Below are 25,352 nucleotides of genomic sequence, written 5' to 3' on the forward strand. Positions count from 1 at the left end.
TTAAGACAGGTCACGGGAAGGTGATAAACAGATTCTAGGTAGGAAGGGGGTAGTAAACACTTCTCTCTCTGGCAGATCTTTGCCTATTTTATGCTTCTGGGCCAACTCAATCACCATAAAATAAATGTTCATACTTGGAGACAGGCTCCATTTGCTGTCTGGGTCAGGTGCAGGGCCAAGGATTTACAAAAACAAAGGAACCCCAAGATAAGCATCTGAACAGGGGACCTCCTGGGGTAAGGGACCATATTCAGCAACTGCATAAAAGCAGCAGAGAGGAGATGAGATTTCATCCTTCACCAAGGAATTAAGAGGATAGTGAGTTTGCTTCATGGAAAAATAGATCTCAGTCTGGCTTGGTGAAAATGCTGAGAAGAACTTTGGGTAAGAAACTTCTTTACACAGGAAGATAATGTCTTAGTTAAATTTGGTTTGTAGAAAGCATGTTATGATTTTATTTTATACGTAAGCATTTGTTCCCAATGTTCTTATTTATTATCATTTGAATCTCTGTTCTTTGATAATAAACTTATTCTTGTTTTCAGTATAAATATATGTCTCAGTGCAGTGTGTTAAGTAGACTAGTGATCCTGAATTAAAACTAGTAAGCTGGTATGTACTAGTCCTTTGTGAGTAAAGTATCAGAGTCCTCAAAGTGTTCAACAGAACATGGGCTGGGCACTCCAGAGGGACGCTTGGAAGACTTGGGGGTTGGTGCATGCCTATTGCTAACCTGTACAGCGAGAGCAAGGCCTGAGGAGGTAGTGTTTGTTTTGCCAGAGGCTGGTGGAGTCAAGGAACTGATCCACAGCAGGTACAGACAAGGCCGCCTCACGCTAAGGGCAGGTGGTAGCAAGATGCCTCACAGCCTTGGGTAACCCTGGGAAGCACCACAGATACATAAGCAGATAATTCAGTCCTACTAAATAAATCAAATGCCCTTTGAGCAGAGCAAACTTGTAGAATATTTAAGCTCTGCAAAATACTCCAAAATATAGCAAATTTAAGCACTTTTAAAAATTATGTTAAATATAATTAAAGAGATCTGAAGGCTAATTTCTTGTCAAACCAGTATGGTCCTTCATGTATATAAAATAACAGTTTTAAGGAAATTCCATCCCAAACAAACCAACAGTAGATGAAGAATTTAAGTCAAGTGTTTACTTTAGCAGGATATAGCACTCCCTAAAACCAAGATGAGCTGCCTCATGTTCAGCAACACTTAGCTTTATGGCTTAACCCTGCTCCCATTGTAATCAAAGGGAGTTTGTTTTTCAATCTATATAAATGGGAGTAGGAGCAGGCTCTAGATTCATCACAGAACTGCAGTTCAGATAAACTAGCAGCCCCTGACAGCATTTTTCACAACCAGCTGGTATGTGATCCTTTACCACTTAAAATGATAGCAATTTTGAACCATGAACAGTTTGGACTACAATGCAATATAAAGTTAAAAGGTATTTAACCTTGAAGGAAGGCTACTTCAATTATATTATGATTCAATGTAAAGATATCATGACTTACGCTTGTGCTTCTGTTTCATAGTTCACCAGTTGCAATAGGTTATCAATCCCATGATACCATGACAGATTCCAAGCCATCTTAAGCATGTCAGACACCGGCTTCGAGGTCAAGCAGTCAGAAGATAACAGCAAAACAACAGAGTTAGGACTAACTGCATGATGAGCAGTGATTCTGATTGGGAGGTGATACCTTTAGAAAAATTGTATTGAAATATTCAGTTATAACATGACATTCAATCTTTCAACCAAGGTTTTTTGAAAGTCTGTGGGGGGAGAAAAAGAAGTCACATTTACTACTTAAGAACACAGAACACAAATATGTCCTTCCCTTCACAAACGCATCCTCTAGTCTGGAAGCTACACGTTCCCAGACTAAAGGATTCTGTGTGTGAAGAAAGATTACTCAACTATGAAGAAGCCCATTTTTTTCCTCCCAAAACACTGAATACAGAGCCTGAAAGGGATTTTCTTACCACCACCTACCTGTAAGAGAGAGATAAACAAGTGAAGAGATATACTTTGTTTCCATCTCCTTTGGCTAGGAAATAAAGTGAAGGGTTAAAATCCATGTGCATGTTATATAACAACCTGATATATGGATTGTGCCAGCTCTTTCTCAGACCCAAAGTCCAGAGTTTGGTCTGGAGACCAGAGGCCTAGCTAATAGCGATCAGCTAAGAGAAAGCTGGGGTAAACAAAATAACATTGCCTTTGCTAAGATCTGCTTGGTCAGTAGAAATGCCAGATGTTGAAGCAATAACTGAATAATTATGTTTCATCCAATGTTTCAAATTGAACAAAGGATCCCTGTTCCTATTGTGTTTCTCCTGAAGGGAAAACGGTTTTCCCACAGATCCAACCTTGAGTTTATGAAATATTGGCACATGTCACTATAATGATATGGCATCCTTCCACCTCCCTTCCAAGGGACCAATGCCCTGCCTTAAGACATAAAGGAGACAATCTCTATTTTCATATGCTTTCACTGTTTCTTTGCTTTATCGCCTAGACATGTACCTGTCGGACAATCAAAGGAGTTACTCCATTCCTATGGACCCCAAATCAGAATTCAACATATATATTTTATACTAATAACATTTTATCAAAGTATTAATCAAATGTTAATTTGCTAACTTGAGACCATGGGCGGAGACATTGTGTAACCTTTTAACCATTGGCTATTCTGCTATCTTGTCTTGCTGCAAAACCTATCCCGAGGTGTGGAACTGCCTACCCCGTCACTTTCCCCCGCCCATGAAAAATCTATATATTTCATTGTAATCAATTGATTGACAGTGTCTCTGAGCCTAATAAGCCAGGTGACACTCCGCCAGCGCTGTGTGTAATAAACCCCTATGCTTTGACCTCTACATGGTGTGGATTTATGTCCTTCATAAAGTCTGCTGTCTGGGCTGGCGTATAAGAACACCATAGAATTAGGTTGGTAAAACAATTAGAAATTTAGCTTCTCATTTACTACTACTCCAGCCACTACAGAAATGCAAGTTCACTAAAAGGTAGATGTTTTATTTCCATCTGTAACCTCTTTTTCAGTATGTCTGCTTCTGAACATTTTCTACCAGCATGACAGGCAACAAGACAATATCAACATGGTCAAAATATGAGAGAATGCAAGACTCAAAACTGGAGCCTCTGGGTAGAAACAAAAGAATAACTGTATAATAAGGGAAAACACTTCAATCACAATCCAATTCCCCCTCCCCCCCCCCCCCCAAAAAAAAAGAAAACCACTCAAAGATGCTCAGAATGAAAACATTTAAAGCATGCAAAGACCACACATGTATTGTGAGGTCTCCTATTACTTATTGATTTCCATGTAAATTTACTCAGTTTGGAAGTTTATTTTTTGTTTTGTTTTAAAACTGATAGCCCCAATATTCACCCTGACCTCTGATAGCCAAGCTGGAGTTTCTCGATCTCACACAGTTTCTTCAACAACAGATCTGTAGTTCAAACTAGTTCCTGAGTCACAACTCCATTAACTTCAGAGCTCACTGATACTTTCACAACCTTATTAGCCTGAACTGAAAAGTTTAAATGGGGGGAAAAATTATAACCTTTACAGTGAGCAAATCTGAGATGGAAACCAGAGCAGGGCAAAAAGTATGGAATACCAAAAAATGTCATTTTAGTCACTTTTTCGGATAGACTCCTTTTTAAAGTGATGCAAAGGCCAACCTTAGCCCAAAATCTAGGTTATGTAAACAAAGACAACTTTGTCAACCTCATGGGGAAAAAAGGGTGGGAGTGAGGTTTATTCCAATATAAAATTGGTGTTTTGTTGTTGTTGTTGTTTTATTAAAACTAACATCCCTTGAAGTGTTAGCAATCTAAACACTAATAATATTCTGGTGCATGAGAACTTGAAATTGGTTAGAAAGTGATTATTAATCAAAGTGAAACTGAGCGGTATATTTTTGTTATCCAGGCTGAGAAAACAACAAAATCCATGAATAGTTAAAGCCTTGTGCTGATTTTAGGGGGACTTTCACGCGTTCACAGTTCCCTTTAGGATCTGGCCCTTATTGAAAAATAGGTTAGATCTTTAAAATTCTTTTAGTTTTAATAGTATATTATTACAGTGGTAACAAAGCTAAGGATATTGCCTAACAACTGATTTGCTCTGACTGCTAACTATTATGCAAAAATTTAATCACTTCACTGTCACCCTCACTAGTTTGCTTTTCTCCATCTATTGCCTCTCATCATATGCTTAGGTCAGGGGTGGCCAACCTGTAGCTCCGGAGCCACATGCGGCTCCTTGTATAGGCACCGACTCCGGCGCTGGAGCTATAGCCGCCAACTTTTCCCATGTGCCAGGGGTGCTCACTGCTCAACTCCTGGCTCTGCCACAGGCCCTGTCCCCACTCCACCCCTTCCCACCCACCCTCTCCCCTGAGCCTGCTGGGCCCTCGCTTCCCCCCCCCCCTCCCCCCCCCCCCCGAGCCTCCTGCACGCCACGAAACAGCTGATCAGGAAGTGCGGTGAGGGACGGGGAGGCGCTGATCAGCGGGGCTGCTGATGTATTACTGTGGCTCTTTGGTAATGTACATTGGTAAATTCTGGCTCCTTCTCAGGCTCAGGTTGGCCGCCCCTGGCTTAGACTGTAAGCTCCTTGATGCACAGATGTTGTTTCTTTCACATGCATCCGTTAAATGCATAGTGCCTAGCACAATGGGCCACTAGTCCTTCTGCAGCCAACAGTATTTTGCAGCTGACAAGTTTACAGGAAACGTAAAACACAGAGCTGAGCAGAAAGTTAACATGACTCGGAATTCCAAGTGTTTAGTATCTGAGGATCCAATCCTGCTTGCAATTATGTGATTATCTTTGCACTTGTAAATAATCCCACTGACTATCCATGTAAATTAAACTCCTGCATAAGAGTTTACAGGATCGGAGTTTTTGTTTGCTGTCATCTGCAGCTCACAATGGCAAACAATATTACTTCAGCTGGAGTAGAGCTGAAGTTATAAAAAAATAAATCAGAAATTTCAGATCAATTCAGTGAAATGAATAGAATTTTCATGTCTACTAAGTAAAATCTCATTGATATAGAAGCTTCATATTGATTTACCTATAAAATAAGCACTTGGGCAAAAACACACAGTACCATTGCTCTTTATAACACAATTTTCAGAGACCACACAGATGACTAGGAATAGGGTGACCGGATACCAAGTGTGAAAAACCGGGACAGGGGGTGGGGAGTAATAGGTGCCTATATAAGCAAAAGTCCCAAATATTGGGACTGTCCCTATAAAATCAGGACATCTGGTCACCCTAACTAGGAAACTTACTGCAAATTAACAAGTAAATGGAAAAAACAGAACAGTAAGGCCAATGCATCACAAAATATATTTTAATTTACTTTGAGATTTTTGTTTCGAAAGACCCAGTTACCAACATTCTTTTGTGTAAATTTCAGAACGTACAAATTAGTGAGTTTCTATTGTATCTGTATTTTTTTATCCCAGGAACGTATTGGTCCCCAACGGTTGGCAGCATATAGACAAAAATGAAGTTAACTGTAAAGAGGCTTACCGTCTAACAATAGCTACAGGCAAGCTGAAAGCAGGTAGGTTGGAACAATTACTGGATACAGCATCAGCCCTGCAAAAAGAACGATTCATTACACAGTAGTACTAGACTGAAATTAATCTTTAGCTGCTATTGCCTGACTTAAACCTTGCTTTTTCTACTAAGGCTCCACCATGACTTCATAATTATCTATCTGATAGCTATCTTTTTATTTCCTTACTCCTTTCTGGCTCTTCACAGGATATTTCTGAATAAACAGCATATTCATATAATATTACTTTGTTAATATTGACTTGTTTGTTGACCATGCAAACAAATAATAAGGCCTTTTGCAATAATATTATAATTTAAGACATACATATTTTGATATTTACATCTAGAATATCTGTTGTATGTGTTTACTGTATCGTAACATTACAGTGGTATATTAAAGTGTTATGGTCAGTTCAAATTAATTCTGTATTTTCTCACATAAAAGTAACAACTCTTTCCAGTAAGTTTCAAGCACATGAACTGCAAGAATACAATACTAACTTTCTTTCCAATGACTTAAAATTTTTTTTGAGTGATGAAGCACATACAACTGTTCATTTTGGAAAGAAACGTATTTTTAAACGGAATCCCAGCTAACATCAATCAAGCAGTATTCTTTTTTCAAATTTTAAGATAACAGAAAGATGAAGTAGACCCAGAGCTTACTGTTTAAATAATTGAGGAATGCATTTACAGACAAGGTATGCAAACAAACAATAAGGGCTTTTACAATAATATAATTTAAGACAAACAGAATTATTATGAAATATTTATATTGCTGTAGAATCCAAAAGCCTCAGGTAGGTTCTGGCCCTATTGTGCTAAGCACTGTACAAACATGACTAACAAAGTATATATCAAATTGTAAGAAATGAAATACATTTCATTAATGCATTAGAAAGAAATGTACAACAATAATATGTTGTGAAGTTAAAGGAAAATTTCTTATGCCTCTATCTTGCAAATGACTCTACAGGAGTTATTCAGTGTAAGTGCAAGGATCCAACAGCTGGATCAGGACCTTTGCATGAGGCCTTTAAAACCTAAGTCCACTGACCTCAATAGAGAAACACCCCTTCATATCAATAGGCTTTATATTAAATTATAGGATAAATATTTTGTGCAAACTCAAAAATATAACAGGAAAATTATAGATTTGGAAATGTAGAAATTTTGAATAAGATTTGCTGATGCACTTACTGCCATCAGAAAATCCCAGATATTGATACAAAGGGATAATGTAGAGAGGTATAATTAAATTACTATAGTTTAGCTTACCAGATTTCTTTTCTTGCTACTTCATCAAACAACAGAAGGCAAAGCAATGCTGCACTTTCAGTCAGAACAGCACAGTCATCTCGGAATATCAAGGAAACTGAATAAAACAAGATAAATTTAAAACATTCTTCAATAAAACATTGGTAGTCAACAATACATACAAGAGCACTGATGTAGCCCTTTTAACTTAACAGGAGTACTAACTTCAACAGGAACAGATTCGTGGCTCAAATCAGTAAGCCATTTTTTCTTAAAATGTTAGGCTATCTGAAGCAGCCACAGATTGATCCTGTGTCAGTGGAGAGTTTGGCGTTTGTTTTTTTGGGGAAGGGAAGAGAGTTTGTAAATATGTAGTCACACTTCAGACATTTTCTTTCCATTTACAGTACATCGAAGACACTTCAAAGACTTTCAAGTCACCTCTCAATAACGTTAGCAGGATAGAAGGCTGCTGTGCTAATGACAAGCGTGTAACTGGATCAGCATATACAAGTTTTCGTAGAAGTGTAAGACACGGCAACACAATACATTCCATGATCTGCAGGTGAGAAAAAAAAGTATGTTAATGTAGATGCCTCCCTATATGCAGTACTATATAGTCAAGTACATGAGAAAATTCTTAATTTATGACTAGTAGACATTTCTACTATTTATCCCCTCAAAAGACCAAAAGCACCAAACTTAGAAAACTGTTAACCAATCAGATTAAATCTGGAAATGAGTGCATCCTAACTGGCTGTAACAAGTTCAGTGGGAAATTTTTAATTACTTCCAGGTGTAAACAGATATTTTTCTGGACTTCTAACCTCACTCCCCTCTTTGAATGTTCATTTCAAAGAACAAAATTAAAGTCCTGTCTGTATTAGAAAGATTTCCAAATAGCTCTGATTATAAAATATTATTTATACTTTATTTACTTTATGGCATTTTTCATCTGCAGATCTCAAAATTTAGTCACTGCTGTGCTGCACTTTGTTATCCCAAAATTACAGACAGGAAAACTGAAGAACAGATAGGTGAGGTAACTTGCCCAAGATTAGTGTGTCAGTGGAATAGCCAGAAACAGAACCAAGGCCTCATTCAGAATGTAAAGAGCAGAATACATATGGACAATTTGTCCAGTGAACATCAAGAACTAAAGCCAGTATCTCTTTCAGATATTAGTATTTCAGAGACTATTCCACTACTTTGCTTTCCTTAGCTTCTATACTTAAGATTTGTTTTGTGAAATCTGTTTGCATCACTATAACTAGAGGCTGCTTCTGAGGTTTTATTTAGATCTCTGCTCTCCCCAGCACTCTATTGGCAGCCCTCCCCAAAAGGATTCTTAACGTACATATTTAAAAAATTATTGAAAAGTTTATATTTCAATGTAGTTTTTCAAACTAGTGCATTAAGTTATCTTGATATTGTATGCAGTCAATATTTAAGTACAAAAAAAAAATTGAATGCACATAGGAATTAAACTATGGTCTCTACACCATAAAGAGGTCCCTTCAGATCAGGGTAGAGAGATACTAGTGGGGAGCTTGCATAGATGTAGCTCATAACTGTTCTGTGGTTAGAGAACTTCATTCTCCAGGACTGTCAGTCTAGTCACATTTCAAGAGCATTTTGTAAGTATCAGTGACTGACTTAACCTAGCAAATATTCCAGTCATGAATTTTAGCCAAGTTATTTATTTATGATGGATGTTCAGACTTGTTGTGATGCAGAAGTTTATTTAGGAAGATGAAGATCGGTACTTCACCTTTCTATATCAATCAATTTAACTTCCTCTCCCACCTGTCCACTTTGAGCATACCATAGATAAACAAACAAAACCCACCAGCCAAAATAGAGGTAACAGTTAGTGATAGCTTACTGTGATTTCCAAATTTCCTGTACACACAAACAACCTTCCCTCCACTAAGATTAAAAGTAAAATTTTCAGAAGTGCGTAAGTGACTTTATATTGACTTAGACTTTACTTTTGATGTGACTTAGGTTCTTGGGTAATTTAAGCACTAAATTTTTACCCTAGATTCACAACCAGTGCTCTTTCTCAATCATGCCTATTAAGGGGTTTCTACTCTGATATTATATAACAAAAATTCTGCTTGCTTGCATCAGTACTGTAGTGTTAACTATAGACAAATCTAGAAGTCAAATGGATTTTTCTATCTTAGTATTATGTATGTTAAACAAAAACATGCTATCATGCTAAAATAAAATTGGTAAAATAGTAGAACTGTGGGAACTAAACCTCTTCTGCTGGTCTTTGTTGATTTATGGCAGCAATAGCCTTGAGTAGATCTCACATTCAAGCTATCAGAGTCTTAATGTGACTGAGGTAAGATACCTTTTCCAGTGTCAATATTTTAAAACATTTCTTCATAAATTTAAATTAAAACTTCAGTAAAATTAACAAGTGTTGTGCGATCTTCTGACTCCTGAGGGAATTCTGCACCAAAAAATTAAAAATTCTGCAAAATTTGCCCATTCCCAGCTTCTGGAAAACAGAGGCTAGGGACATCATCTCTGCCCATCCTGGCTAATAGCCATTGATGGACCTATCCTCCATGAACTTATCTAGTTCTTTTTTGAACCCTGTTATAGTCTTGGCCTTCACAACATCCTCTGGCAACGCGTTCCACAGGTTGACTATGCGTTGTGTGAAAAAATATTTCCTTTTGTTTGTTTTAAACCTGCTGCCTATTAATTTCATTTGGTGACCCTTAGTTCTTGTGTTATGTGAAGGAGTAAATAAAACTTCCTTATTTACTTTCTCCACATCAGTCATGATTTTATAGACCTCTATCATATCCCTCCTTAGTTGTCTCTTTTCCAAGCTGAAATGTCCCAGTCTTATTAATCGCTCCTCATATGGAAGCCGTTCCATACCCGTAATCATTTTTGTTGCCCTTTTCAAAACAACCTAACCAAATTAGAGAATTGGTCTGAAATCAACAAAATGAAATTCAATAAAGACTAGTGCAAATACTACACTTCAGAAGGAAAAATAAAATATACAACTACAAAAATGGAGAATAACTAGCTAGGTGGTAGTACTGCTGAAAAGATCTGGGGGCTATAGTGAATCACAAATTCAATGAGAGTCAGCAGTGTGATGCAGTTGTGAAAAAGGCTAACGTTCTAGGGTGCATCAACAAAAGCGTTGTTTGTAAGAAATGGGAGGTAATTGTCTCACGCTACTCGGCACTGATGAGTCCTCAGGTGGAGTACTGTGTTCAGTTCTGGGTGCCACACTTCAGAAAAGATGTGGATAAACTGAAGAGTGTCCAAAGGAGATCAACAAAAAAATATAGCAAGTACAGTAACTCCTCACTTAACGTTTTCCTGGTTAACGTTGTTTTGTTATTAGGTCGCTGACCTATTAGAGAACAAACTCCTTTAAAGTCCTGCAATGTTCCATTAGAAGCCCCCCGCAACTCCGCTCCCCGGCAGGAGCGCCTGGCGGGCGGAGTGGGGCAAGCCCCCGCGCCCCAAACCCGCAACGCCCCTGCCTCAACCAATCTTCACAATCATCATTGGTGAGTACAGTATTAAATTGTTTAAAATTATTTAAAACTTATACTGTATATGTATCTAATGTCTTTTGTCTGTTGTCTTTTGTCTGTGGTCTTTTTTTTTCTGGAACCTAATCCCCCCCTCCCCATTTACATTAATTCTTATGGGGAAATTGGATTCACTTAACATCATTTCGCTTAAAGTTGTATTTTTCAAGAACATAACTAGGACGTTAAGTGAGGAGTTACTGTATTAGTAAACTTGACCTTTGAGAAAAGGTTAAAAAAACTGGGCATGTTCAGTCTTGAGAAAAGATGTCTGAGGGGGAACCTGATAACAGTCTTTAGATATGTTAAAGGCTATTATAAAGAGGATCAAGATCAACTGTTCTTCATGTCCTCTGAATGTAGGATAAGTAGCAATGGGCTAATGTGTAGCAAGGGAGATTTAGTTTAAGTATTAGGAAAAACTAACTAGAAGGGTAACTAAACTGAAGAACAGGATTCCAAGGTAGCTTGTGGAATCCACTGCTGGAGGTTTTTAAGAACAGATTGGGCAAAAATCTGCCAGGAATGGTCTAGGCTTACTTGGTCCTGCCTCACCAAAGAGGACTGGTCTTGATGACCTCTTGTAGTCTCTTCCAGACCATTTCTATGATTCTGTGTTAATGGGGATAGCGGATTCTTCCATCGCAATTTAGATAACTATACTAACTACACATATGGATTAAGTTAATAGGGAACCTACCGTGAGCAAAAGCCAAGTGCATAAAGCAAAGATACAGCAAGATTACGTACTTCTGTTCTTAGATGGTCGTGTTATTAGTGGAATTAATGTACTGAAAGACTGTGCTTAAAAAAAGTGGTAGATACCAAGTTCTACTGCTTTTACCACAACATTTACAAAAAAACCTCATGGTAATATTTTTACCTTGCCATCCCGGTGTACACATTCAGTAAAGTAAACAAATAATTTATCTATCACACCCAGTTTTTTCACAACATCATGCATTTTGGTATCTGTAAGAGAAAAAAGTATTAGCAAAAGCCATTAGTTCCACATCAATTTTATATTTAACTTCCTGTGTGGGAGCACACACCATTTTAATGCTGGTGAGATGTACTAATTTTACATCACTGAATGCCAAAGCCCTCTATCCACCGAACAGGTACAGCACAGGCAATAGCAATGCAAGCCTCCTCAAAGCCTTGTCAACGTCGTACACCTATTCTCAAGGGGTGACAAGGAAGTTTGGTTTACACACCCATTCAATACTTGTCCTCAGGAATGAGGCTGCCGATAACTATGCCAGTCACAATGGTAGTTGTGGAGATACAGATGCCTGCCTACTAAGTGTAAGAGAGACCATGAACTCATTTTCCCTCAACACATAGTAGACATCAGAGAATGATTTTTACCATAATTCCTCAAGTGAAATCCTGTATCTCATTGCCAATCTCTTCCATATACCAGCCCCTGGAATTATTTTATTAAATACTCTGAATACTGGTTTATTGACAAGGATAAACTCTTTGGTGGAGAGACTTTTTGTTATCTGTTTGTACAGTGCCCAATGCCATGAGGCCCGGATCCATAATAGGAGTTCCTAGAGGTGCCACAACACACACACACACACACACACACACACACACACACACACACAAAGGGAAAGCTAGGTGAAATCTTGTCTCCATTAAGTCAATGGAGAAACTCCCACTGACTTTGATGGTACCAGGATTTCACCTGTGATGTTTACAATGTTTATCATTGCTTAACACACCAGTAAGTTTTTAAACATACTCAAATGAAATTATTTTTCAGTACAATTACCACCACCTAGAGCACCTGGCTCAAAAATGAAAACCGTAATCAGACACTCAGGAAGTTATTTCAGAGTGTTTTTTTGTTTGTTATTAAAATGAGAGAGATTCTTCTCTTGTGAATTTGAGATTATTGGGCTGAGCAAAATAGCTGCAGTTTCACCCTGAGTCAAATTTTCATGTCATGAGTGGTATTTCCTATCTAAAGGTTGAAAACTACAACAGCCAACATGGAATGTATTTCACTGGATGTAAAAGAATTGTATGCATGTATATGACCAACCAAGAAAATGCTGAATTTGATATTTGAAATGTCAGTATCTTTTCATTGTAGAGAACTGAGTTAACTGCTACTATTAGGGTTTCTTGCTAGGAGAAAGAAACATTACAGTATTTACCTGTAACTGGAATCTGAATAAGAATTTGTGTACAGATCCACTCTTGGAATGCACCTGTGCACTCTACATAAAGCCTTAAGCTCTCTGACTTCAGACTACTGAGTGTATTTGGACCATGTATTGAGCCATAGAATGTTCCCTTCAATGTTTGCATGCATTCACTTAAATTTGTTCTTTAACAAAATTTATATATTTTTCCCCATATGCTCCACATTCTCCCACTGATTTTTTTTATATGTGATATAAATTTACGAACAGTCGCTTCCACCAAATTATAGAGTATGGAATGGAACTCCTTCTCCCCAAATCTACTACATTAAAAACAATAGGGAGTCTATAATTTCATTATAATAGACAGTGTAATCATAGAAGCTAATCTTGATTCTGTGGAAGCCTCCTCCAACTCAAAAGTGACATTTCAGCCCCTTTTAATTGCAGGTGGCTTCTTAGGATTAAGCAGAGTGAAGGAACATTATCTAGGTGAACTCTAGCCACCATTGAGGTCCTGGCCTGCAAGGAACATAAATTCAGAAAGATAGAGGGAACTCCTCATTCAGAGTGAACCCCCTTTTGGTACTCATGCTTCCTATACTAGATCAGGCTAATGTAAACTGCTCCTTGTTAGCTGCAATTGAGGCTCTACTGTGCCCAGGCACATCAGTTGAGACCGGTGGTGTGAATGACTGAGTCAGGCTTTTTCACACAGCACTTCTCTTAAATAAAAGCAATAGTTACTTGCTTTCCCTCAGCCTACTCAACATTCTACTAGATTCTTTAAGGGAAGATCTAACTGAACTGAGAGGAAAAGATAAGTTTAAGAATTTTTAGAAAGCTCATTCCTTATGCTGTCCACTCTAAGTAAGGCACAGCAATGTAGAGTGAGTTAGCCAAAGCCTCAAGACCATTTGGATAAGAGAAGACTCTACTGTTACAGTGACTGCTCATGTTTTCAAGTGTAACTTAATCAAATCAAGTTAAAGACTGACCTCACCCACTTGAAGAAAATACTGCAGTCTACAAAATAGACTTCATAATCTAAAAAGTGACAGTCTCAGCCAAGAATGGGATGACACTGAAAAAAAATACCTACTCTTTGCTAAGGAGAATGGTCTCTTCCACACAAGCAGAAATAACTAGCATGGAAATGCAGGAATTTTGCAGTATCATTATCTCTAATAAACAAGAATAAATGAGGTGATAAAGTTCAAGAAAAAAAAAAAGGAAGGAAAAGACATGTTGACTGGGACAATCTAAAAAGCCCTATTTTAAATACCAGTCATTAGGTTTACCTTAACTTTGCAGAATTATACTTCTTCTCTCACCCAGGCTGAGCCACTCTTTTTTTCCCAGATGAGAGAATAAAATCTACATCCCTCATTCTCAAGCATAACAAGAGCAGGCAAGTAAATTTTGAACTTGGGCTATGAAATTTTCATGAGAGTTTTGCAATATTGGTAATATAAGGGGAAGTTATGTATTTAAAATTTGAAAATAGCATTCCAAGCAGAAAACCAGCTCACCGGCACATGAATCAATATTTCCAGAACACTTTACCTTGCATAATTATAGCTAGCTGCTCTGCTGCAGACTTTCTCAAAACTAGATCAATGGTGTCAGAAGTAAGAATACCATATAGTTTTTCCACTGTCTCTTCCTATTAAAACAAAACTATATTTAGAAATACATATAATATATGTCTCTTAGTTAAACAGGAAAACTAGCCCTCTTATTCCCTCAAAGTGTAGGAAATATAAAAAAAGATATAAATAAATGTGACTAGGATCCATTCCAAAAATCCTTACAAGCAGCATATATATATTCACTCAGAATGATCATGGTATGATTTACTGAGCTTCTAAAGCATTTCTTGGGGAACAAAAAATTAACAATTTCCAGAATGTAGCAATTGGAAAGAACAACATACCATGTCCATTGGTTTTTAAAGTATGCAAATGCAAAAATTTCAAAAAAGTATTTATATTCATACTCATTTTTCTTATGTAATTAACAAGTGCAGGAATGTACATTATTATTACGTGTATATATTCATGATTATGTGACGTAGTTACCTACAATAGCAGGGAACTAGAGTCAATAGTCCTATATCCTATGTTCACTAAATATAAATGCTTGACATTTCATTGAAGTATAGTTTTAGCTAAATCCAAAAGACTATCTGTAAAATGGCTTGTGTTTAGGTCAGCTGTTAATTAAGTTCAACATATACAGATAGATTTTAGATCTTACTTTTTTTTTAAAATCAATGGTAAACCGAGGGGCTAGATTATTTTTACATTGGAGGAAGAATGTCATCTTTCAGAACTCGTTTAACATTTTGATTTATTTTATTGGTTGCTGTTTGTTTTCATCTGTTTCCTGCAGACCATGAACTTCTAATCTAGAGCCCAACAGCCACAAGTAGGTCTTGGATTTTGTCTTATATTATAGATGTAGGATTTGCTTGTATGGTAAGGAATTGTCTTGCACCTGCCTTATCCTGGATTACAAGCATCTGTTATTTGGGGTTGAGGCTGTACAACGTAAGCAGCTGGGATATTAAACTGTTTTCAACAAGTTTCAACATACAGTAACATGACCAAAAAGGCATATATTTACCTGTTGGACTCCCAGAAAGTGATGTTCACCTATCTATATCTTCTGCAGCAGATATTGCACCTACCTAAGGGCCTGCTTTTTTCCCCCTTCCCCTAACCTGTTTACTTGTCTGTCTATCCTTACATTGTCAGCTCTACGGAGCAGAGACTCCTTGAGTGTCTCAAAAGAAGCCAGCACATAGTGGGCACTATTGTATATGATAATCATGCATTCTTTTACGCCAAAGTTACTTTCTATGGGAATTCCTTCCATAATTGTGAGACTGACTGTGAGAACGTGGATCTGTGGAATTTTGTTCAACCTGATGCAAAAACACAGCTAAAGACAAGACAAGATGACAGTACGAAGGGAACTCTGACATTTGCTTTGATGTCAGCCTGTATTATTAAAAATTATAGTAGGAACTACCTACCACTATTACCAAAGGTTACATAGTGGTTTCTCTGCTAATCCCATTTCAGTTGTTCATATCGTCATCATAAAATTTTCATCTTTTGGGCTGAGATTTTCTAGACAGACTACCCAATATGAGTATTTTTTGAAAACTGAGCAAAAAAGATTTCAGCTGCTTGAGTTAAAGGAGAGATTTTTTAAAAGGTACACTTTTCCCATTATTAGAAAAGCCTTGTGATCTTTTGTTTCCCAGCAGCACAAGTGGCCAGAGGCAGACACTTGACATTTGGCCTGGAAATATTTCACATTGAAAAGTGCCTTTGAGTGTTCTAGTAAAAGATAGTTTTGATTTAACAGAACTATGACCATTTGAAAAAATGTTCTACTCATGCACAATAGAATTTTAACAAGTGTGATAAGCTATTATAGTGTGCAGCTAAGTACATCCACTTTGCATTTGTGGAGCTAACTTATCTGCACAGGGTAAAATCTAGTGAAGCTGAGTAGTAAGTGAATCCATGTCTCATTCACTGTTGCACCTTGTGACGGGGTGGTCTAGGTCCAGAGGGCCCCTGCTGGAGGTCTCACGGCCCTGCCTCACCGTGCCCCAGAAAGGAGCAGAGGAGAAATACTCCAGGCAGCCTAGAGTGGCTGCAGGGGAAGGCAAGCAAGGGCCATATGAAAAGCAGCAGAGACAGAGCAGTCAGTTGCTGCCTGGAGCTAGAAGACAGAGGACTGGGTTCCTGGCTGGCTGGAAGAGCAACAGGACTACGGACAGCTCAGTGCGGGCAGGGCTGAGACCAGGGAGGACTGCCAAAGATCGAAGAAGCTAAGGAGGAGCTCCTGGCTGGCTGCAGTGACCAAGCAAGGACTGAGCCCAGAACCTAGCCAGACCAAGCAAGGGTACCACGATGGGCCCTATTGATCTAGTTAAGGACTGAGCCTCGGGAGGGCTGCTGAAAAGGACACCTCAATGGAGGGTTCTGCGATGGGCCCTGTTGGACTGTTATAGAGGCCAGTGTCTCCAGGGGAGAAGCAAAAGGTGGATACCATCCCATTCCAAGAACTAAGAAATGGAAGGCTCACACCGGACCAGAAGGGGACACTTGCGAGAGGCGACCCCATTACATATCTTATAACATAAAAGCTACTCTTAAAGTTTGTAGGGTAGAGGTTCTCTGGCAGACTTATTTATAAAGTGCAAGACAATTCAAGGGAAAAGATTACTGCAACCTGCAGAAGGTGAAATAATTGACATACAGCAGCCTTCCCACATGACGTTAATAAGCAGTTCAAAAAGGACAGAATGACAAAAATATGTTAAAAAGACATTTTGGTCACCTTAAAAATGGACTCTTTTGCATCATCCAACTTCAGCTCAATAGGTCTTTCCACAATAAACAAGTTAGGAACACTGGAGAAAACACTACCATGCAAAAGAGGGCGCTTCAGGCTGGCCCCTTCTTCATTCATGAGATGGAATGTTAGATGTTTCAGTGCCACAGAACGGACTCTAAGGAAACAAAGTACTAAGGATCACGGTTCTTTTCAGTGGGGCATTTTAGCTCTTCAGATCTACACACAGAGTTAGAAAATTTCAGGAAAACACGCTGATAATGCTTAAGACTTACTTCTATTTATCATTTACCCACAACATTTCAAAACAGCCCTCACTGTAAATCAATTAAATCAGTCTTGACAGTTTAGGTTAGACTTGCTAATAGCACGCATCAATCACACGCTGAAATTATTACAGGACATTACTACTCACAACTGCTTTTTTGAGAAGAGAAGTCGTAGAGCAGCCCTTAATCTAGTAGTTCTAGGGAGAATCCCTTCTCCTTTCTCAGAAGCTGTTTCGCTTAGACTGAGGATGCAGTTACCCAGTGTCTCTTCTGTGTCTGCATAACCCTAAAAATATTTAAAAATCTATTCACCAGTTTGTCTAATTAAGAAACAAGCATGTCTACTTTTGACAAAAAACAAAATTGTATGAATGGAAACTATGTTTTCTAGGTAAGATTTTATTGAGTTGTACTAAGTACTTCATATGAAACAGTCTCGGAAGTTCACATAAAGCAAGCAGCTCATAAGTCTATGCTTCTTCCCTCTAAGCACATCTGGGGAAGGAATTGCCTCACACACTTTCTAATTCAAGTTTAGACAATGATTACCTTTCCAGAACACACCAAAGTTGAATTCTTACAACCCAGTAATTTAAAAAATAGGACGCCACCTATTTTAAGACAATAGTAGAAGGACTATTTAGGCAACTATCACTTTGTTTCATGAAGTTAATCATTTTAATTCTGCAAAATAAAAGCTTCCACAAAAACCAGGTGTGACTGTAAGAGTTCCTCAATGCCCACTAGCAGAAGGCCAACCATATTGTAACTCAGATCAGGCCTGACATATTCACTATCCCCTCCACAAACACTGTTGTCATAGTGTGCATCTGAAAGGTATGCCATAAAGTATCATACATAAACTGGTGACAAGCTGGTCCCAAATATCATCACTTGATGTATGTAGTTTGTGTACAAAGATATGTGTGTGTGTGCTGGAAATATGTTCTTAAAATGTGTTTTGGAGGCAGTGCATAAATCCAGGATGCCTTAGACAAAGATATGTGGATTCACCTGTCTGACTGGCTTGATTACAGGCAGAGGACAAGGAAAGACTATTTACATATAAGGTAAACAAAGCAATCAAGCTAACAAGCGGCAGCTTAGCAAGCACCTCAGAAATCCTTCCTGACTCTTGAGGCTGAGACAATGGACTTTGGGTACTATAAGAGCAAAAAGACATTTTAGTTATCCATCACTTAGGGGACATAGGGTACAGCACCCTCTGAGCCTGTGAACGTTGGATCCTCTAGCCTGGAGGGCTACAGCAGTAGTTTTTAACCTTTTTTTTATTTGCAGAGCCCTAAGAAGTTAATAGCTTGGAAAAAATTGTTTTAAAATAATTCTAGACGTTTTTGGGGAGAGAATATATTCAAAGCACTCACAAAAGTGCTCATTTCCATGACAAAACAACCCACCAATAGTTATTTAACAAAAATCACTGCACCGTACGTTTACATAGCAAATCACAAACAGGAGATTAGTTGCATTGAAGAGATTGTAATCTGAGGCCCCAGTGCTTGGATTAGGCTCCATGAAAGTGTCTATTCTTACACAGCTCACTGAAAGGATCAATGCCTAAAATAGGAAAAATATGGAACCACTGTTCAGGAAAAGGGAGATGTAGGAAGAAAAGTAGGCCCAGAAGAAAGAAATTTAAAGGAAAATGGGGGAAGACAGGTGACAGTGTGTGCTTACAAGTAATAACTGAGGAGATAGATAGCACTTAAAGGTTAGACAAAAGGAAGGAATCAAGAAGAGTCAGACATAACATGAAGTACAAGCTTGTAGGATTAGAAGGTAGTAGAAGGGAGATTTTAGCACCAGAAACAGATATGAAGGATGGGATGGAGCAAGTAGGATACGGGAGAAAAGAGAAGGGCAAGAGTTCTTGTTGGATTGAACAGGGAGTAAAGATAAGCGGATACCTTTTGCTCTAAGAGCATGTCCACATTGCAGCAGGGATACAATCTATAGCTTGTGTAGACATACCCACACCAGTTGTACTCTAGCTAGTTTCCTAAAAAAAGCAGTGAGGATGAGGCAGCACAGGCTGCACCAGCAAGTACATACATAGGGAAATGCGGGGGTGAGAAAGGGGAAGCTTGGACAAACCATGTTGAAGCCCGTGCTGCTGCATCATCACTGCTGGTTTTAGCAAGTTAGCTATATCACATCTAGCGTGGGTACATCTACACAAGCGCCAAATCATACCCACAGCTGCAGTGTAGACAAACCCTGACTTAAAAAGCAAGGCATGGAGACTGGCTGTTTAATCAAGAAAAAAATAAGAGTTTCAAAAGGACAAGCTACCCTAATGGAGGACAGTCAATTCGTGCCAAAACATAGTAAGAATATTTAGGTCTGTATTGCACTAAGTTACATGAAATTTCAATAATCAGGGACCTCCCACAGATGTCCAAACTTAGTGATGCAAAAAACAATGAGGGAAAATAAAGCAAAAGTGGCCAGATCTTTATTATTTTTACAATCTATGTTGTAGTAGCGCCGACAGACACCAATCTATATTGGAGTCCATTATACTAGATACTACGTAAACAGTAAAGTTCAGTTCCTCCCTCAAAAAGCTTGCAATCTCATTTGAGCAGTAAGCCATAAGTGAATGTGTGTTCATCTACATTGGAATTTTCAGTGATGGTCTAACAAGTGTTGATAACTACATATTAACTAACACAACTGTAATTTCTACCATAGACACTTCATGAACATTTGTTTCAGGACACGACCATTTGTTCCCAGTTGTGTTCAATTTCAAATACAGTTATGTTAGTTAATACATTGTCAATTAACTACAAAATTCAAGTCTAAATAAATCCTATGACAAGCAAAAGGAGGAGGGAGAATAAGGGAAACAAATAAGATCATGTGGTTAGCTACTGCACAACTTTTTGGTCTCTAATCTTGACATCAAATCATTGACAGGAAAGACAGACACTTGGTATTTTTCCATTCTGAAAGATGAGAATGTTGTATAACTGCAATAAAAATTGTTGTATTTTCCTTTACATTAAGATCTCTCAGGCAAAAAAAAGCAGACAAATAATAGAATAAAAAACAGAGACTAAAGCTCCAAACTATGGTATACGAGACCCTGATCCTAAAAAGATTTCCTAAGGGAAAGCTTCTTGGGTTTTATCCATTTACAGTTTGGTGTTTTTTGTTTTGTTTTAGTGTTCCTCTGGTCTGGAAGGTTTGAAGGCAGAAAAACTTGTAAAAAAATACTTTGAGATATATGTTAGAAATACATTAAAGTTTCAGTTTTCCTGAACCTAGAGGCAAGAATGTGGAATGATGGAAAGGGTTGGGTTCTGAACTGACACAGGGAAGAATGGTCTGCCATTTTGTCTTATCTCTACAGGCGTACCAGATTCTTCAGTTGCAATGAACTTCCCATATTTGCTTAGGATACATACAAAACTGTCCCCTATTTAACACCCATATATTTTGGCCTGCTCAAATGAATATTACTTGCTCATCTATTCCACCCTTTACCTTGTTGAATTTTCTTCTCCTTGTGTAACATGACAATGTTGCACTATAAGTGTTCTTATGATAAAGCAATCAACCTCAGCTCAAGATAAACTGTGCTTTAAAAAAAAGCTGCAGGTACCTGTAAAATTGGAATGATGGGATAGAGGGCCTCAATAAACTTGTTCCAGGTGAGTGCTGTCATCATCAATCGCCCCTGCAGGAGATACAGTAGAATGGCCTTGGCAGCAGAGTTCACCTGTTCAACAACAAAGAATAAAATAATGTAATAAAGAAAGAAGAAAGTGACTAGGCCAATTTGTTGATCCCACAGTATGAAATTAAGCTGTGCTTTCTAAAATAGGTTTTGAAGGAGAAAACACCTGTAATTAAATGTAATCAATATGCACTAGACTCTATTACTTGCTAGTTTAGTATTGTCTTCCACATTTGAGCTTAGATTGCAAAAGACCCTTTCAGGAGACCAGAGAGAGGGAACAAGCAAGGAGTTACTTCTCCCTTATACAGTTCGTGCAAGGACTTGCAACCAGGGGCGGCTCTATGTATTTTGCCGCCCCAAGCACAGCAGTCAGGCGGCTTTCGGCAGCACGCCTGTGGGAGGTCCGCTGGTAACACAGATCCGGCGGCATGCCTGCGGGAGGTCCGCCAGTCCCGCAGCTTCGACGTACCCGCCGCCAAATTGCCGCCGCAGCCGCGGGACCGGCGGACCTCCCGCAGGCATGCCACCGAAGGCTCCCTGACTGCCGCCCCCACAGCGACCGGCAGGCCGCCCCCCGCGGCTTGCCGCCCCAGGCACGCGCTTGTTGCACTAGTGCCTGGAGCCGCCCCTGCTTGCAACCCATAGTCTCTGAGCTCAGAGGGTATAATTCCCTCCATTCATCCCAAAAGGGCAAGAGGGGGAGGAGAGAGGCCATTGTTCATTCCACAGAGCAGGTTGGTTGCACCAAAGGTGGCAGGCTCAATCATTCCAAATGATGGTTCAAAATTGAGCCAACTTGTGCACATAGCCATGAGGGGAGGTATTGCTCTTCCTGAAACAACTCCTCTGCAACCAGTACATGTGGCAACACAACTCTGTACCACCTCCTATTTACACTAGTGGTTAAATGCCACAATTAGACTCTTGAAGTTTGAATGCACTTCATATTCTTTTCAAATACTAATGAATCTTTCCAAGCACTGAAAGTATTATTCATTAAGAGATATGAGTCACTATGAACTCAGACACCTATTGGCCTCTTTCTTACTTTCCTTCAGTCTCTGGCTTTATACAACAAGTTCTCTTTCCCTTCTTATTTGACTGTACTTCTCTGGAACATTTAATTCTCAATCTGCCGTGACATACTGTTTTTTCCCCAGAGTGATTTAAAGCTATTTGCATGACCATTTGTCTTTCTTCAAGAAAATAGTCAAAATTACTCCTCATACACTACCAAAGATAGCAAGTTGTTTGTGTTTCTCAAACAAAGCAAGCTATGGCTATGACTGCCCTACAGACTTTTGAGGACATAACTACATCAGTCAGGGGTGTGAAGAGTGTGATCCCTTATCAACACAGCTGTTCAGGCAGAAGTCCTTAGTGTAGACACAGCTAAACTGACAAAGCTGCACTTTTACTGGTATAGCTTGTTTTGTTTCTTTGGGGTGGTTTTACTATACACGCAACTTCCCCAATAGGCATGTTTTGCTGGCACAGTTTATCAGTAATTCTACACCAGTAAAGTGTACACATGGCCTAAGACCCGCATAACACTTGCAACTATCACCAATAACTATATATGTTTCAAAGAGTTTAAGAGTTGAATGCTATTTTTGCTCTAATGGCAACAAGGAGAAACACTATCTTCTGAGAGCCCAGCCTTCTTTACACTGTAAAGACCTATCAAAGCTTTCAGGCGGTTTATGTAGCAAAAGGTAGATGCCCACTCCCTCCAAACAACAACAAAAACATTTAACAGCCATAGCAGATAACCATAACTCACTAACTTATCCTTCACAGAATGAGGTTCAGCATAGGAAATTCTTAGACTCTACATGGGAATCCAGGGAACTTCTGTTAAGTCACCCTGACGTTAATTGCTTGAAAGCTTAAAGCTGAAACTTAACTTAAATAACGAAGTGCATCAATATACCCAAACCCCAGGAAAAGTGTAAGTCTAGATCTTATCTAAGTGTATATATTTTATTAGAAGGATGCTTAGGAGAAGTGTCAGAATGCTACCTGTTTAAAGGTAAAAAGAACAGCATCAAATCAAGAGCATATATATACACACACCTCTACCCCGATATAACACGACCCGATATAACATGAATTCAGATACAACGCGGTAAAGCAGCGCTCCGGGGGGGCGGGGCTGCGCACTCCAGCGGATCAAATCAAGTTCGATATAACGCGGTAAGATTTTTTGGCTCCCGAGGACAGCGTTATATCGGGGTAGAGGTGTATATGTTCCAAGTCCAATAATTTCAGCACAATTTAAATTATATTTCCAAAAGTAAGATTCAAATTGCCATGTGATTCTCATTTCATTAAGCAAAATGAACTGGAGTCATTTTTAAAGAAACATCTAAATAAGAGAAATCACAGTACAGTAAAAAGCTTTGTTATCCAGCATGTTGGGGAAATGGGGTGTGCCGGTTAGTCAAAAATTCCGGTTAACAAAGAGTTACACTTATCAATGGAGGGAGGGAGTGAGTTTGGGTGCGGGAGGGGGCTCAGGGCTGGGGGCTGGTGAGTGAGATGAGTTGTGGGGCACAGGCTCTGGGAGGGAGTTTGGGTGCAGGAAGGGGCTCAGTGCAGGGGACTGGGGCACAGGAAAGGTTTTGGGGTGCCGGATCCGGCCGGCGCTTACCTCAGGTGGCTCCCCGGAATCAGCGACATGTCTCTGCTGCTCCGAGGCAGAGGCTCAGCCAGGCAGCTCTGCACGCTGCCTCTGCCCACAGGCACTGCCCCCGCCCCGCAGCTCCCATTTGTGCGGTTCCTGGCCAATGGGAGCTGCGGAGCCAGTGATCAGGGCATGGCATTGGCAATGCACAGAGCCCTCGTGGCTGTTTCTCCGCCTAGGAGCAGCAGGGACATGTCGCCGCTTCTGGGGAGCCTGGAAGGGAGCCTGCCGGCCCCGTGCCAACTGGACTTTTAATGGATATCAGAAATGCCGGTTTCTAGAGCTTTCTGGTAGGTAAAGCTCCGGATAACACAGCTTTTACTGTACTTGCTCTTTTACAGTATTAGAAAACCCATGCACAAAATGTATATATTGCAACAAAATTTTACTTAAGCCTCTTAAAGATATTAATCTTTTAAAGAATGCTTTTAAGCAAATTTGCAGCTAAAGAAAGCTGTTAAATGTTGCTTACATATAGCTTTAAGAGAATCCTTAACCATCGACAGACAACAGTACAAATCCAAATCTACTAGAAAGTAGGTACAACTACATTGATTTCAACTAAATTTCAATTTATTTCAATTAATTTACACCAGTTCTAAATTAGATCCAGGGAATGAATATAAATTATGAATCCAATCCTTCAAACATTTATACAATAAGCCAGGGGTTGGCAACCTACGGCACACATGCCAAACACGACACGCAAGCCGATTTTGAGTGGCACGCTGCTGACTGCAGCGGTCCCGACCCCCAGCCCCACTCAGCCCCCCCCGCCCACCGCTCTCCCCTGTGGGGGCAGGAGACAGAAGCTTGGTCCTGTGGCAGCCAAGCCTCCTCCCCTCCCCCGCTTCTTCCCCCAGCGTGGTGCTTTCCTGCCCCTCCTCCTCCTCTCCTTCCCTGCGCCGATCAGCTGATGGCCTTCAGAGGGGGAGGGGGACGAATGGCAGCGTGCTCGCTGCTCCGTAGAGGAGGCAGAGAAGAGGTAGGGACGGGACCTTGGGGAAGGGGGTGGAACAGGGCATATCTCTTCCAGCCCCCTGCCATGAGCCGCTCAGGGCAGGGGGCTGGGAGCACTCCCACGAGCCGAGCACCCCAGCCCTCTGCCCTGGCCCCTGAACCCCCACACACACCCAGCCTTCTGCCCTGCACCTCCACACACACACCCAGCCCTCTGCCCTGACCCCTGAACTCCCCCCCACACCCCAGCCCTCTGTCCTGCACCCCCACACACCCCCAGCCCTCTGCCCTGACCCCTGAACCCCCACACACACCTAGCCTTCTGCCCTGCACCCCCCACACACCCCCAGACCTCTGCCCTGACCCCTGAACCTCCCCCAGGTCTGGGGTCCCGGCTGCCGGCCCCTTGCCAGCCGGCGTCCCGGCCGCAGGCCCTGCTAAGCCCGCTGCCGGCCTAGGTGAACAGAACCCCAGGCTGGCAGCGGGCTGAGCAGGCTGGCGGCGTAAGATCAGCATTTTAATTTAATTTTAAATGAAGCTTCTTAAACATTTTGAAAACCTTGTTTACTTTACATACAACAATAGTTTAGTTATATAATATAGACTTACAGAGAGAGACCTTCTAAAAAACGTTACAATGTATTACTGGCACGCGAAACCTTAAATTAAAGTGAATAAATGAAGACTCGGCACACCACTTCTGAAAGGTTGCCTACCCCTGCAATAAGCACATGGGTAG

The 25,352-nt window shown here is 39.9% G+C and overlaps 1 protein-coding gene across 1 annotated transcript in view; it reads right to left on the reverse strand.

Moving 5' to 3' along the window:
* Positions 1-25,352, reverse strand: part of RTTN (rotatin) — a 165,762-nt gene that overhangs the window by 97,993 nt on the left and 42,417 nt on the right. The window contains 9 exon segments of the mRNA XM_065398735.1: positions 1,525-1,713; positions 5,589-5,639; positions 6,882-6,993; positions 7,317-7,434; positions 11,337-11,425; positions 14,179-14,278; positions 16,975-17,146; positions 17,405-17,544; positions 20,890-21,006. Coding sequence (XP_065254807.1) covers positions 1,525-1,713; positions 5,589-5,639; positions 6,882-6,993; positions 7,317-7,434; positions 11,337-11,425; positions 14,179-14,278; positions 16,975-17,146; positions 17,405-17,544; positions 20,890-21,006 — 1,088 coding nt within the window.

Source organism: Emys orbicularis, chromosome 2, assembly GCF_028017835.1.
Source record: "Emys orbicularis isolate rEmyOrb1 chromosome 2, rEmyOrb1.hap1, whole genome shotgun sequence".
NCBI lineage: Eukaryota > Metazoa > Chordata > Testudines > Emydidae > Emys > Emys orbicularis.